Raw genomic sequence first — 16,729 nt, forward strand, 5'->3', positions numbered from 1 at the left:
TGGAAGCAAATGAAGCTAGTCTGCCACAACCAGAGGCAGAATTCTCCTAACAACCTACTTGACACAGAACCCTGACAATATAACATCATGCTAAAGACAAAGAAAGTTTAAAACAAATACTTAATGCTAGTTAGGTTTCTCTGTTGTAATTGTATGGTTAGCAAATTTGAAACTAGGTAAATACCATGAGGACTGAGCAAATGAGTACAAAAATTGAGGATAAGAGGACCAGATCTCTCTCTCTCTGTTACAGAGAGAAGTTAAAATACAAAAAGAAGATTACCATTAAATCTGTGGTAACAAATTAGAATTAAAAGTATCAATATCATCTTTAGGAGAAGATGACAGAGTAGGTAGGTCCTAAGCTCCCCTCCACCCATGGAAATACCTAGATGACACCTATATCAGTGTAAATAACACAGAAAACAAGCCAAAAACTGGCAAAACTGATTCTCCACAGCACTCATAGAGAAGAGGCCACAAAGAAAATGGAAGAAAGGTCATAGACACGATTAGGAAAAAAACTGACCCAAGAGACTCGCTGTAGGAGGAAGGGAAACTGCAAGCACAGAGAAGGAAGAGGAGCAGACCCCACATCAGGCTCCCCAGGCACGCAGGCCCTGCGCTGGAAAGATGCATCTTAATAACATTTCACTTTGAAAATAAGAGGAACTCAACATTGAAAATTTTTTAAATCAGTGGGGTTCAACATTTTGAATGTTAAAAATCATCTAGGCAGGGCTCTGGGAAAACCACAGAGCAAAAAGAAACTGAGTCTCTGCCCTTAAAGAGCCTGCACGAGACATCACCCTGGTGAGATACCACATATAAGCAGTAGTTTGAAAAGCACCTAAGGTATATAGTAAGGAAACTGGTTTATTTACTAATCTCAGAACCTGCACAGGAAGGGAAGAGAACTTTAGGAGACTAAAGAACAAGAGTGGGCAGGTACCACTTACCTCCCCAATCTCCAGTCCAGATATCATGGCACTTTTGGGAACCAGTGAACACTTTCCATCTAGCTTGCAAACAGCACACCATGCCCACCAAAAGAATTCTCCAAAGCAGCTCCAGGTCCCATCCGGAGCAGATTAGTGCATACCTTGTTAATACCACAGGCCTGGCCTACTCACCTACCTCTTCCAATCTGCCACATTGAAAACCAACCCCAGCAAGGGTCCCCCTAAAGAGGCACCAAAAAAAAACCTGGAATTGTGTAAGCAAACCTGAAAGTGGCCAGAACCAATCGAAAGTGACTCATGCCCTGGGAGAATAGACAAATAAGCACAAAGACTAGTTGAAATGCAGTCCCACAGAAGGCTGAAGGCAGACAAATGGTATGATGGCAGGCCCATTTATGCAAGTCTCAGGCGACAATACAAGGAGAACACTGTAGTTAAGAGTGTGTCCTGCAAATTTTCTCATATAAGCCAACACAAGCACAAGCAATCCCCACACTGACCTAGGAACAATGAAGAGACCAAACTCTACCCATATTAGGCAAGGAGACACACTGGATCCGACTGCACTGAAACAAAATGTGGCTCAGTCATAACAGTATGGTACACACAACACGTGCAGGAGACAGCCCTGAAGTGCAAGGTTCTGGTGAATAGGGAACATTGCACTGTAGGGAACTATAGGACGTCTTATTCATAAGACCACTAATGACAAGTACAGAAGACACAGATGTCTTTCCTAACACACACAAATTGAAACAGAGCGTTAGACAAAACAAGGAGACAGAAGATTATGCCCCAAATGAAAAAAATCAAGAAATGACAGGAAGAGAAGGAAAACACAAATAAGCAACATACCTGAGAGAAAATTTAACATAATAGTCCTAGATATAGATACTCATTAGAATTGAGAAGAGTGGAGGATCTCACTGAGAACCCCCAAAAAGAGATATAAAATATATAAAAGAACCAAGCAGGGATCTCTGGGTGGTGCAGCGGTTTAGCACCTGCCTTTGGCCCAGGGCGCGATCCTGGAGACCCGGGATCGAATCCCACGTCGGGCTCCCGGTGCATGGAGCCTACTTCTCCCTCTGCCTATGTCTCTACCTCTCTCTCTCTCTCTCTCTCTCTCTCTCTCTCTCTCTCTTTCTCTGTGTGGCTATCATAAATAAATAAAAATTTTAAAAAAAGTTAAAAAAAAAAGAACCAAGCAAAGATGAAGAACTCCATAACTGAAATTAAAAATATATTAAAGGGAATAAGTAGTAGATTAGACGAAGCAAAAAAACACATCAATGAACTTGAAGAAAGAGTACTGGAAGGTAATTAAGATACACAAGAGAAAGAAAAGAATAAAAAATGAGAACAGATTTAAGGAATACAGCAACACAATCAAGCGATAGAATATTTACATAATAAGGATCTCAAAAAGAGAAGACAAAACAGGGCAGAAAGCTTATTTGTACTGGCACAAAAACAGACACAAAGATCAATGGAACAGAATAGAGAACCCACAAATGGGCCCTCAACTCTATGGTAAACTAATATTCGACAAAGCAGGAAAGACTATCCACTGGAAAAAAGGACAGTCTCCCTCAACAAATGCTGCTGGGAAAATTGGACACTCTCACGCAGAAGAATGAAACAAGACCATTCTCTTACACCATACACAAAGATAAACTCAAAATGGATGAAAGATCTAAATGTGAGACAAGAATCCATCAAACTCCAAGAGGAGAGCACAGGATGCCCTTTTTGAACTTGGCCACAGCAACTTCTTGCAAGATACATCTATGAAAGCAAAGGAAATAAAAGCAAAAATGAACTACTGGGACTTAAGATAAAAAGCTTCTGCACAGCAAAAGAAACAGTCAACAAAACTAAAAGACAACCTACAGAATGGGAGAAGATATTTGCAAATGACCTATCAGATAAAGGGCTAGTATCCAAGATCTATAAAGAACTTATTCAACTCCACAGCAAAGAAACAATCCAGTCATGAAATGGGCAAAAGACATGAACAGAGATCTCACCGAGGAAGACACAGACATGGCTAACAAGCACATAAGAAGATGCTCCGCATCACTGGCCATCAGGGAAATACAAATCAAAACCTCAATGAGATACCACCTCACACCAGTGAGAATGGGGAAAATTAACAAGACAGGAAACAACAAATGTTGAAGAGGATGTGGAGAAAGGGGAAGCCTCTTGCACTGTTGGTGGGAAAGTGAACTGGTACAGCCACTCTGGAAAACTGTAGATCTGCCCTACGACCCATCAATAGCACTGCTGGGGATTTACCCCAAAGATACAGATGCAGTGAAAAGCCAGAACACCTGCACGCCGATGTTTATAGCAGCAATGTCCATAATAGCCAAACTGTGGAAGGAGCCTCGGTGTCCATCAAAAGGTGAATGGATAAAGAAGATGTGGTCTATGTATACAATGGAATATTACTCAGCCATTAGAAACGACAAATACCCACCACTTGCTTCCACGTGGATAGACCTGGAGGGTATTATGCTGAGTGAAATAAGTCAATCGGAAAAGGACAAACATTATATGGTCTCATCATTTGGGGAATATAAAAATTAGTGAAAAGGAATAAAGGGAAAGGAGAGAAAATGAGTGAAAATATCAGTGAGGGTGACAAAACACGAGAGACACCTAACTCTGGGAAACGAACAAGGGGTGGTGGAAGGGGAGGTGGGCAGGGGTTGGGGTGACTGGGTGATGGGCACTGAGGGGGGCACTTGGCGGGATGAGCACTGGTTATCATGCTAAATGTTGGCAAACTGAACTCCAATAAAAAATTTAAAAAAAATTTTTTTTAAAAAGGAAGCACATGAACAGCCCCAGTGGCTCAGCGCTTTAGCGCCGCCTTCAGCTGGGGGTGTGATCCTGGAGACCCTGCATGGAGCCTGCTTCTCCCTCTGCCTGTGTCTCTGCCTCTCTGTGTGTGTGTGCCTCTCATGAATAAACAAATAAAAATCTTTTAAAAATAAATAAATAAAGGAAGGAAGGAAGGAAGTTAGGACGGACGGACGTAAAGTCTCAAATAAAAACCTAAACTTGGGCAGCCTGTTGAGCCCAAACTTGGTGGCTCAGCAGTTTAGTGGCACCTTCAGCCCAGGGTGTGATCCTGGGGACCCAGTATCGGGTGTCACGTCGGGCTCCCTGCTTGGAGCCTGCTTCTCCCTCTGCCTGTGTCTCTGCCTCTCTCTGTCTCTCATGAATAAAGAAATCTTTAAAAAAAAATCTAAACTTATACCTAAAGGTGCTGGAAAAGGAACAGCAAAAAATCCTAAGACAGCAAATGAAGGGAAATAATAAATATTGGAGTCGAAACAAGGGATTTACAAATAACAACAACAACAACAACAACAAAAAACAACAGAATAAGACAAAAGGAAACTGAGAGCTGGTTCACTGAAAGAATTAATAAGATTGATGAACCACTCGCCAGACTTTAAAAAAGAGAAAGGAGGGATGCCTGGGTGTCCCAGTCAACTGGGTGTCCCAGTTGAGTCTCTGCCTTCAGGCTCAGGGTGTGATCCTGAGGATTAGGGATCAAGTACTGCATCAGGCTCTCCAGAAGGACCCTGCTTCTCCCTCTGCCTATGTCTCTGCTTCTCTCTGTGTGTGTCTCATCAATAAATAAATAAATAAAAACCCTTCAAAAAAAGAGAAAGGATCCAAATAAATGAAATTACCAATGAAAGAGGAGAAATGACCACCAACGTCATAAAAACACAAACAATTGTAACAGAATGTTATGAAAAATTACTTGCCAACAAACCAGGCACACTGGTAGAAATGGGTCAATTCCAGGAAACATACAAATTACTTAAAGAGGAATAGAAAATTTGAACAGACTGAGAACCAGCAAAGAAACTGAATCAATTAACAAAAATCTCCCAAAAAACAAAAGTTCAGAGCCAGATGGCTTCCCAGGAGAATTTTCACACATATCTAAGGAAGAGTTAATGCCTATTCTTCTCAAACTGCTCTAAAAGTAGAAACGGAAGGAAAACTTCCAAGGTCCTTCTACTGAAACCAGGATCACTTTCATTTCAAAACCATACAAAGACCTCCACTAAAAAGGAAGCCAATGCCCCTGATGAACATGGATGCAAAAATTCTCAAGACAATAGCAAATTTAATCATATACATTAAGACGCCTATATACTATGATCACATGGGATTTACTCCTGGGCTGCAAGAGTGGTACAATATATGCAAATCAATGTGATACACCATGTTAATAAAAGAAAGGATAAGAAACATGATCCTTCTCAAAAGATGGCAGAAAAGGCATTTGACAAAATACAGCAACCATTTTTGCTCAACAGAAAAGGTATAGATAGAACATACCTCAACATCATAAAGACCATGTGTGAAAGACCCACAACTAGTATCATCCTCAAATGAGAAAAACTGACAGCTTTTTCCCAACAGTCAGGATCAAGACAAGGATATCCACTCTTCCCATTACTATTTAACATACTACTGGAAGTCCTCGTCTCAGCAATTGGGACAAAATAGAGAAAGAAAAAGCATCCAAATCGGCAACAAAGAGGTCAAACTGTCACTATTTGCAGGTGAGATGATGATCTATGTAGAAAACCAGAAAGATTTCACACACACAAAAAAAATGCCAGCATACATGAATTCAGCAAAGGAGTAGAATATAAAAACAATGTACAGAAATATGTTTAATTTCTATACACCAATAATCAAGTAGCAGGAACAAAAAAAGAATCGTTGCTGTTTACACTGCACCAAAAACCATAAGATACCTAGGAATAAACCTAAACAAAGAGGTAAAAGATCTATACTCTCTAAACTATAAAACACTGATGAATAAAAATTAAAAGGACACAAAGAAATGAAAAAACATTCCATACTCAGGGACTGGAGGACATTGTTAAAATATCTTTATTACCTACAGCAACCTACACATTTAATGCAATCCTTATCACTATACCAGCAGCAGTATTCACAACACTAAAAACACAATCCTAAAAATTTGTATGGAACCAGAAAAGACCCCGAATAGCCAAAGCAATCTTGAAAAAGAAACCGAAACCTGGAGGCATCACATTCCAGACATCAAGCTGTATGTTTACAAAGCTGTAGTGATCAAGGCAGTATGGTACTGGCACAAAAACAGACACATATCAATGAAACAGAATAAAAAACCCAGAAATGGACGCACAACTCTTTGTGTAATCTCGACAAAGCAGGAAAGAATATCCAATGGAAAAAAGACAGTCTCTTCAACAAATGATGTTGGGGAAACTGGAAGGTAACATGCAGAAAAACAAAACTAGACCACTTTCTTACACCATACTCAAAAAAGAAATTCAAAATGTGTGAGACTTAAAGATGAGACAGGAAACCAACAAATTCCTAGTGGAGAACACAGACAGCAATCTCTTTCAAGTCAGTTGTAGCAACTTCTTCCTAGACATGTTGACTAGAGACAAAGGAAACAAAAGGAAAAATGAACTATGGGACTTCATCAAAATAAAACCTTCCTGCACAGCAAAGGAAACAATAAAATTTAAAGGTAGCCTATGGAAAAAGAGGGATATCTGCAAATGACATATGTGATAAAGGGTTAGTAGCCAAAATCCATAAAGAACTTAATAATCAAACTCAACACCCCAAAAAACAAACAACCCTGTTAAGAAATGGGCAGAAGGGATGAATAGACATTTTTCCAAAGACGACATCTAGATGGCTAACAGACACATGAAAAGATGCTCAACATCACTCATCAGAGAAATACAAATCAAAACCATGATGAGATACCACCTCACACCTGTCAGAATGGCTAAAATTAACACAGGAAACAATAGATGGTGGCAAGGATGCAGAAAAAAGGTACTCTTACAATGTTGAAGAGAATGCAAACTGGTACAGCTGCTTTGGAAAACAGTATTAAGGTTACTCAAAAAGAGAAAAATACACCTACCCTCTGACCTAGCAATTGCACTACTGGGTACCCAAATGTCATCCACTGATGAATGGATAAGGAAGATATGTTATTTATACAGTGGAATTATTACTCAGCCTTCAAAAAGAATGAAATCTTCCATTTCATTGAGATGGCTAGAGCTGAAGTATATTATGCTAAGTGAAATAAGTCAAAGAAAGACAAATACTATATTATTTCACTCATATGTAGAATTTAAAAAGAACACAGATGAATATATGGGAAAGGGGAAAGTGGGAGAGGAAAATAAACCATCTCTCTTAATGACAGAGAACAAACTGAGGGTTGATGGATGGAGGTGGTTACAGGATGGGCTGAATGAGTCATAGGTATTTAGGAGGGTACTTGTTATGAGCAATAGGTGTTATATGTAAGTAAAGAATCACTAAATTCTACACCTTAAACCAATACTACACTATATGTTAACTAAAAGTTAAATAAAAATTTGAAGAAAAAAAAAAGAGTATTCTACCAACAACGCTACAACTCACAGTAGAGCAATAGATTAAGAGCTCCCAGACAGACAAAACTTCAAAGAATTTGTCACTACAAAACTAGCCTTATGGGATGCCTGAGTGGCTCAGTGGCTGAGCGTCTGCCTTCGGCTCAGGGTATGATCCTGGAGTTCTGGGATTAAGTCCCCAATCAGGCTCCTGCATGAAGCCTGCCTCTCCTCCCTCTGCCTGTGTCTCTGCCTCTTGCTGGGTCTCTCATGAATAAATAAATAAAATCTTTAAAAAAAAATGCTAAGAGAAATAAGTCAATTGGAGAAAAGAGAATTAGCATATGATTTCACACATATGTGGAATATGAGAAATAGTGCAAGGGATCATAAGGGAAAGGGATGAAACTGAATGGGGAAAAAGATTAGAAAGGAAAACAAATCATAAGAAATTCTTAACTCTAGGAAACAAACTAAAGGTTGCTGAAGGGGAGATGGGGGTAATTGGGTGACAGGCATTAAGAAGACCACATGATGTGATGAGCAACGGGTGTTATATGAAACTGATCAATAATTGAAAACTACACCCAAAACTAATGATGGACTTTATGATGGCATATTGAATTCAAATTAAAAATTAAATTAAATTAAATTTAAAAAGAATACATATGAAAAATTTTTTTAAAGAATTCACAAAATAAAAGGATGAAAAATAAGATACCATATATGAAAAACATGGCAGGAGGGAGTAAAACATTAGTGCGTTCAGAACCAACCAATCAAACTTAATCAACCACCAGCTTAAAACAGACTGCTATACGCAGAAGATAATATATATAAGCATAATGATAACTACAAGTCAAAAACGGGTAATAGATATGCAAAACATATAAGAAAGGAATCACTAATGAACAGAATGAAATGAGGAGAGCAAGACAGAAGTACTACAAAAACCATAAAAAATTTTTAAAATGCCGATAATTATTAACTACTTTGAATGCAAATGGACTAAATGCTAAATGGACTAAATGAGTCCCACATCAGGATCTCCCCCAGGGAACCTGCTTCTCCATCTGCCTATGTCTCTGGCTCTCTCTCTATGTCTCTCATGAATAAATAAATAAAATATTTTTTTAAATGAACTTATACAACACCAAAAAAAACCAGAGAGAATCCAATTTAAAAATGGGCAAAAGACATGAACAGACATTTTTCCAAAGAATACATACAGATGGCCAACAGGAAAAGATGCTCAACATTGCTCATCATTAGGGAAATGCAAATCAAAACCAAAATGCGGGACGCCTGGGTGGCCCAGTTGATTGAGCATCTGCCTTCAGCCCAGATTGTGACCCTGGGGTCTTGGGATTGGGTCCTGCATTGGGCTCCCTGCAGGAAGCCTGATTCTCCCTCTGCCTAAATCTCTGGCCTCTATCTCTGTGTCTCTCATAAATAAATAAATAAAGTATTTTTTAAAAACCACATTGAGATATCATCTCACACCTGTCAGAATGGATGAATTTAAAACACAAGAAACCACAAGTGTTGAATGAAAGAAAGAAACAAACAAACAAACCACAAGTGTTGGCAAGGATATAAAGAAAAAGGAACCCCTGTGCACTGTTCCTGGGAATACAAACTGTGCAGCCACTTCTCACTGCAGTCTACCCCTCTTATACTTCTTGTACATACTGCATTTGTGATGCATATGTGTACGTATGAGTGTATTCAACTTGTATATGTAGCTACCCTTGAAAACCTCAAAACAAAAGATCATCACATGATACAGGATACTTTTAAAAAGGAGAAAAGGAAACATAAAGGAATTATTCTTTTTATTTAAAAAAAATATGCACCAATTCTACTCAGAGAAGCTATCAATGTAAAAATGTAACTCATAATACATAAATAACTAAAATAACACATTTCTATACTGCTTCCACCTCTTCTACTACCTATATTTTATACTGAACATTTATCACCCACTCTATATCTCCATTATGAATAAAACCATAGTGCATCCTTCTCTAAGCACCTATAACCAAACAACCTGACATTTTACTTATCTAAATTAAAATCTCCAATACCAGATATTAGCTAAACACTAGATTCAGAAGGGCTAATAAAGCCTTCAATATCTGTTCCCTCCCAAAAATAAATAGGAAAGAAACTAGAAGATATTGCATATTATTCTTCAATTTACCTGTGCTTTGGTTCATCACAAGTCTTGGAGGAGAATTTGTTTCTTCAGATTCTTCTGATGAGTGTGCCAGGAAGTCATGAAGCTTCTGTACCAACGTATTCAATTTGCTTTCACTATCAAAACAAAAATTTAAGGAACTTCCTTAATTAGCCTGTCACGTATTTAATCAAATGAAAAGTTCTAACAAACTGCAAACATATCTATATTGGAAGTGATCTGAAAGAATGCATATTAAAAATAAAAGTTAAAAAATGAATTTTCACAATTTCACTAAGGATCTGAAAACATGAGTAAATTATTCATGAGATTTTGCTTTATATCATTTAAAATAATAATTAAGGGGATCCCTGGGTGCCGCAGCAGTTTAGTGCCTGCCTTTGGCCCAGGGCGTGATCCTGGAGACCCAGGATCGAATCCCACGTTGGGTTCCCGGTGCATGGAGCCTGCTTCTCCCTCTGCCTATGTCTCTCTCTCTCTCTCTATCATAAAAAAAAAATTAAAGGGTTTGTGCCCTTTTAAAAAAATAATAAAATAAAATAAAATAATAATTAAGTAATGTATCGAGTATATTTACTAAACATTCCCTGGAAGGCCTCTGTAGTTTTTTTATCACTCCACCTTCAGCTTTTCACAGAATAATTGTATAAATGACAGAAAGATGAAGAAAATCTAAAATAGGACTTAGAAGAGCACACAGATTCCCAGGGAAATATTTACGTAACTAAATTCTTACAGCATATCTGCTAAGTTACATAATAAGTACATCTGTAATCCCAGAGAGTATTGAAAGTTAAAAGCTTAAAAGAATGCAAAAAATAAATATGTATCCCATTTCTAATACAAGATTTCCTAAATTGAAAAGAGGAAAAATACATAAAACTAACTTCATTGAAATTCAAATCTTTGTGTATCAAAAGATACCATAAAGCATGTGAAGAGACAAGCCATACAACTGAAAACTATTTTCAAATCATATAGGAGGGGAGGGCAAGATGGCGGAGGAGTAGGAGTCCTCAACTCACCTGGTCCCACCAACTTACCTAGATAACTTTCAAAACATCCTGAACACCTACGAATTAGACCTGAGATTTTTTTTTTAAGATTTTATCCATTTATTCATGAGAGACACAGGGAGAGAGAGAGGCAGAGACACAGGCAGAGGGAGAAGCAGGCTCCACGCAGGGAGCCCAACGTGGGACTCGATCCCAGGTCTCCAGGACCATACCCCGGGCTGCTGGTGGCACCAAACCACTGGACCACTGGGGCTGCCCTAGACCTGAGATTTGAAGAGAGAACAGATCGAATGCTACAGAGAGAAAAGTTTTCCCTTTTAGCATGGTAGGAAGGCGGAAAAAAAAGAAAGAAAGAAAAATAAAGTGAAGGAGGGGGTCCCATGAGGAGCTGGGCTAAAGCGAAGAGGGGAAAGCATCTGGGACAGGAAAGCCAAGCCCTGGAGAAGCGGGAACTTTAAAAATCTGCACTGGAGTTTTCCCAGGTGGAAAAGTGCTTAGCAGGGAAATCGGGCAGAATCTCATGAGGGGCAGTGAAGCGTCCAGATTCCTGAGGTCACTATTAGAGGAAGTGCACCAGGGGAAAGCTCACTGGAAACCTGGGACCAATCTCGGTAAAGGACTCGAGCGCTGCAGCCCTCGGGGTATTTGGGAGAAGCCAGGCGGTTAGGTGCCAGGCTCAGGAGGGAGCTCACTGTGCCCGATTACCCTCGGAAGCCCTGGCCCCAGGAGTGTGGTCTCACCAGCAAAGGGCCCTGGCTGCCACTGTGCCCAGGCAGACAAAGCCTGGGATCCTGCTCTCTCTCTGGGACAGGCTGAAGCAGGGAAGGCACAGGACAGCGAAAACTCTGTCGTCACTGGGCACCCCCAAGCTGTGCAGATCAGTGCACCCGCGTCACCCGGGAGCATCAAAGCCAGTGCAGACAGGGAGAATGAGGTAGTTACTGCTGGGAGCTGACTCCACAGCTGGAAATCTGGCCACAACCATTGTTTTTCATCCTTGTTTCACCTTGTACCTGGGACAGGTGGGGCCGCCAGAAAACAAAGACCTCACAGGATAAACAGCTCCCACTGAGCCAGCACCCTGCCTGAGCATCACCACCCAGGCACACACAAATGAGAATCAGCACAGCAGGCCCCTCCCCCAGAAGACATGCTGAAGAACAGGGCAAGAGCAAGTTCTTGGCCAACCAAAATTAGAAAGCTCTGGACCAATGGAATATCGAGGGGACACAGTATATAGAACTAGAGGGTCTCCCCCTCTTTTCTTTTCCTTTTTCCATGACAACTCATTTTTATATCAGACTAAAAATTTCCAATATTTTTTTACTTTTCCCACCTTAACTACAATATTTTACCAGATCTTCATTTTTAAGTTTCTTCCATTTTGACTTTGACAGATCTATAATCACATGTCTTAGATATATTTTTCACTTCTAGATTCCCGTCAACATACTCAACTAAATTTTAGGATATATGAAATAAGGGATTTTGTTTGGTGTTTTTATCTTTTCTCTCCTACTTTTGATCTACAATGGAAGAAGATAGTATCTTCTAAAATATGACCAGCATGCAACCCAGAATGAAGTGGAATACCATGCTGGTTCATTCTGTGAGATTATATTCTCTCTTCCTTCCCATTCTGCCCCCATTTTGTATCTCGATTATGTTTTGGTGGTCATTGTTGGGGCTTTCTACAAGTACTGCTGGTTTATTTTTTTTTTAAGATTTTATTTATTTATTCATGATAGACACAGAGAGAGACAGAGACACAGGCAGAGCTCCATGCAGGGAGCCCGAGTGGGACTCAATCCCGGGTCTCCAGGATCACGCCCTGGGCGGAAGACAGGCGCTTAAACCGCTGAGCCATGCAGGCTGCCCGCTGAGCCACCCAGGCTGCCCAGTATTGCTGATTTATATAAATTCGGGATTCACCATCTTCTAACATACAGAATTTAATACACTAAGAACCTAGAGGATCACCTTCTAGGACCCCTCAGGAGGACGACATTCTCCCTCCACCACAAATTCTTCACCACCACCATCTCCCAGTACCCCCTCTTCCCATTTTCCTCTATACTTTTGGTTTTTTCTCTTCTTCTTTTTTTTTTTTTTCTTCTTCTTCTATGGGATTTCTGGCCATTTATTTTTTAATACTTGGTTCTAAAATTTGTTTTTCACTTTAGCAATCCTTTTGTTTTGTTTGCTCATGATCTTTGTTTTCATTTTCTGGTCTCTGACTTTGTCAGAATAACCTACGGTGAAAATTACTTAGGTTGTGGTTGATATTCTTGACTCAGCCCACTCATACACAGTCACTCTGCACTGAACAAAATGACTAGAAGGAAGAATTCACCACAAAAGAAAGAAGCAAAACCAGTACTCTCTGCCATGGAGTTACACAATATGGATTACAATTTGATGTCAGAAAGCCAATTCAGGAGCACAATTATAAAGCTACAGGTGGCTCTGGAAAAAAAGCATAAAGGACTCTAGAGATTTTCTTAGTGCAGAATTTATATCTAATCATGCTGAAACTGAAAACCAATTAAATGAGATGCAATCCAAACTGGATGTCCTAACAGCTAGGGTTAATGAAGTGAAAGAAATAGTGAGTGACATACAAGACAACTTGATGGTACTGAAGGAGAGTGAGGAAAAAAAGAGAAAAACAATTAAGAAACCATGAGGAAAGGTTAAGGGAAATAAATGATAGCCTCAGAAGAAAGAATATACGTATAAGTGGGGTTGCAGAAAATGCCGAGAGGGACGAGGGCCAAAATGTATATTTGAACAAATCATAGAGAACTCCCTAATTGGGGGAGGGAAACAAAAATTCTGATCCACGAGAAATCAGCACAAAATCAATAAAAACCGTTCAATACCTCGATATTTAATAGTGAAACTTGCAAATTCCAAAGATAAAGAGAAAATCCTGAAAGCAGCAAGACACCAGAGATTCTTAACTTATATGGGGAGAAATATCAGATTAACCGAAGACTTCTAAACAGAGACCTGGCGGGGCAAAAAGGGCTGGTATGATATATTTAAGGTATTAGACAAGAAGAACATGCAGGCAAGAACACATTATCAAGAAAGACTGACATTCAAAATAGAAGGAGAGATAAAGATAAAGGCAAAAACTGAAAGAATATGTGACCCTCAAACCAACTCTGCAAGAAAAATTAAGGGGGACCCTGTAAAAGAAAGAGGAATCCCAAAGAAATAATCCACAAAAACAGATTCTTAAAGAGTATTATGATGACACTAAATTTGTATCTTTCAATAGTTACTCTGAACATGAATGAGCTAAATAATCCCATCAAAAGATGAAAGGTTTCAGACGGGATAAAAAAGCAAGACCAACAATTTGCTATCTACTAGAGACTCATTTGAGACCTCAGGACACCTCCAGCCTGAAAATGAAAGGGGGGAGAACCATTTACCATTGAAATGATCCTCAAAAGAAAACTGGGGTAGCAATCCTCATACCAGATAAATTAAAGTTTATCTTAAAGACGGTAGAAAGAGATGAAAAGGGACACTATACCATACTTAAAGGGTCTATCCAACAAGAAGACTAAACAATCATGAAGATTTATACCTCTAATGTGGGAGCTACCAAGTGTATCAATTAATAACCAAAGTAAAGACATAGATAATAATACACAAATAGTAGGGGACTTCAACATGGCGCTTTCTACAAATGACAGATATTCTAAGCACATCTCCAAAGAAACAAGAGCTTTAAATGATACACTGGACCAGACCGATTTCACAGATATCTACAGAACTTTACATCCAAACGCAACTGAATACACATTCAACTCAAGTGCACATGGAACTTTCTCCAGAATAGACCACATACTGGGTCACAATCAGGTCTCAACTGATACCAAAACATTGCGATGCTCCCCCTGCATATTTTCAGACCACAGTGCTTTGAAACTAGAACTCAATCACAAGAAAAAATTTGGAAGAAACTCTAACACATGGAGGTTAAAGAGCATCCCACTAAAAGATGAATGGGTCAACCAGGAAATCAAAGAAGAATTAAAAAGATTCATGGAAACTAATGAAAATGAAGATACACCATTCATAATCTTTGGGATACAGCAAAAATGGTCCTAAGAGGGAAATACATCGCAATACAAGCCTCTGTAAAAATTGGAAAAAACTCAAATACACAAGCTAACCTCAAACTCAAAGGAATGAAGAAACAACATCAAATAAAACCTACACCAAGCAGAGGCCGAGAGATAATAAAGATTTGATCAGAAATCAATGAAATAGGGACCAGAAGAACTGCAGAACTGATCAACTAAACCAGGAGCTGATTCTTTAAAAGTATTATAAGATAAAATAAACCATTACCCAGCCTTATTAAAAAATACTCAAATTAATACAATCATGAATGAAACAGGAGAGATCACAACCAATACCAAAGAAATACAAAGGATTTTAAAAACATATGTGAGCAGCTATCTGCCAACAAATTAGGCAATCTAGAGGAATGCATGCAGTTCTGGAAACCCACAAATTACCAAAACAGAAACAGGAAGAAAGAGAAAACTTGAACAGGCCAATAACCAGAGAGAAAATTGAAGCAGTTATCAAAAACCTCCGAAGACACAAAAGTCCAGGGCCAGATGGCTTCCCAGGGGAATTCTATCAAACTTTTAAAGAAGAAATAATACCTACTTTACTAAAGCTGTTCCGAAAGATAGAAAGGGACAGAATACTTCCAAAATCACTTCATGAGGCCAGCATCACCTTGATTCCAAAACCAGACAAAGACTCCACCAAAAATGAGAATTATAGACCAATATCCCTGATGAACACAGATGCAAAAATTCTCAACAAGACACTAGCCAATAGGATCCAACAGTGCATTAGAAATGTTATTCACCATGACCAAGTGGGACTTCTCGCTGGGATGCAAAGTTGATTCAACACTTGTAAAATAATCAACATGATAGATGTTATCAACAAAAGTAAAAACAAGAACCATATGATCTTCTCAAAAGATGCAGAGAAAGCATTTGACAAAATACAGCATCCATTCCTGATCAAAACTCTTCACAGTGTAGGGACAGAGGGAACATTCCTCAGCATCTTAAAAGCCATCTATAAAAAGCCCACAGCAAATATTCTCAATGGGGAGCCTTTCTCCTAAGATCAGGAAGACGACAGGGAGGTCCACTCTTACCACCGCTATTCAACATAGTACTTGCCTCAGCAATCAGGCAACCAAAAGAAATGAAACGCATTCAAACTGGCAAAGATGTTTCCCTCTTCACAGATAACACAATACCATATGCAAAAAACCCAAAAGTCTCCAACCCAAGATTGCTAGGACTCCTACAGCAATTCGGCAGTGTGGCAGGATACAAAATCAATGCCCAAAAATCAGTGGCATTTCTATACACTAACAATGAGACTGAAGAAAGAGAAATTAAGGAGTCAATCCCATTGACAATTGCACCCAAAAGCATAAGATACCTAGGAATAAACCTAACCAAAGAGGTAAAGGATCTATACCCTAAAAACTACAGAACACTTCTGAAAGAAATTGAGGAAGACACAAAGAGATGGAAAAACATCCATGTTCATGGATTGGAAGAATGCATATTGTGAAAATGTCTACGCTATCCAGGGCAATTTACACATTCAATGCAATCCCTACCATGGACTTCCTTCACAGAGTTGGAACAAATAATCTTAAGATTTGTATGGAATCAGAAAAGATCCCGAATAGCCAGGGGAATATTGAAAAAAAAACCAGAGCCGGGGGCATCACAATGCTGGATTTCAAGCTGTACTACAAACCTGTGATCAAGACAGTGATACTGGCACAAAAAAAGACACATAGATCAGTGGAACAGAATAGAGAACCCAGAGGTGGACCCTGAACTTTATGGTCAACTAATATTTGATAAAGGAGGAAAGACTATCCATTGGAAGAAAGACATCTCTTCAATAAATGGTGCTGGGAAAATTGGACATCCACATGCAGAAGAATGAAACTAGACCACTCTCTTTCACCATACACAAAGATAAACTCAAAATGGATGAAAGATCTAAATGTGAGACAAGATGCCATCAAAATCC

General features: G+C 39.1%; 1 protein-coding gene across 6 annotated transcripts in view; it reads right to left on the reverse strand.

Moving 5' to 3' along the window:
- Positions 1-16,729, reverse strand: part of ATRX (ATRX chromatin remodeler) — a 332,654-nt gene that overhangs the window by 248,506 nt on the left and 67,419 nt on the right. For 5 of the 6 annotated variants that reach the window (XM_038587760.1, XM_038587757.1, XM_038587756.1 and 2 more), the window contains one exon: positions 9,609-9,721. The exons of the other annotated variant lie outside the window; for it this stretch is intronic. In XM_038587760.1, coding sequence (XP_038443688.1) covers positions 9,609-9,721 — 113 coding nt within the window. The remainder of the gene's footprint in view (positions 1-9,608; positions 9,722-16,729) is intronic. 6 annotated transcript variants of the gene reach the window in all.

Source organism: Canis lupus, chromosome X (genome assembly GCF_011100685.1).
Source record: "Canis lupus familiaris isolate Mischka breed German Shepherd chromosome X, alternate assembly UU_Cfam_GSD_1.0, whole genome shotgun sequence".
In the NCBI taxonomy this organism is placed as follows: Eukaryota; Metazoa; Chordata; class Mammalia; order Carnivora; family Canidae; genus Canis; species Canis lupus.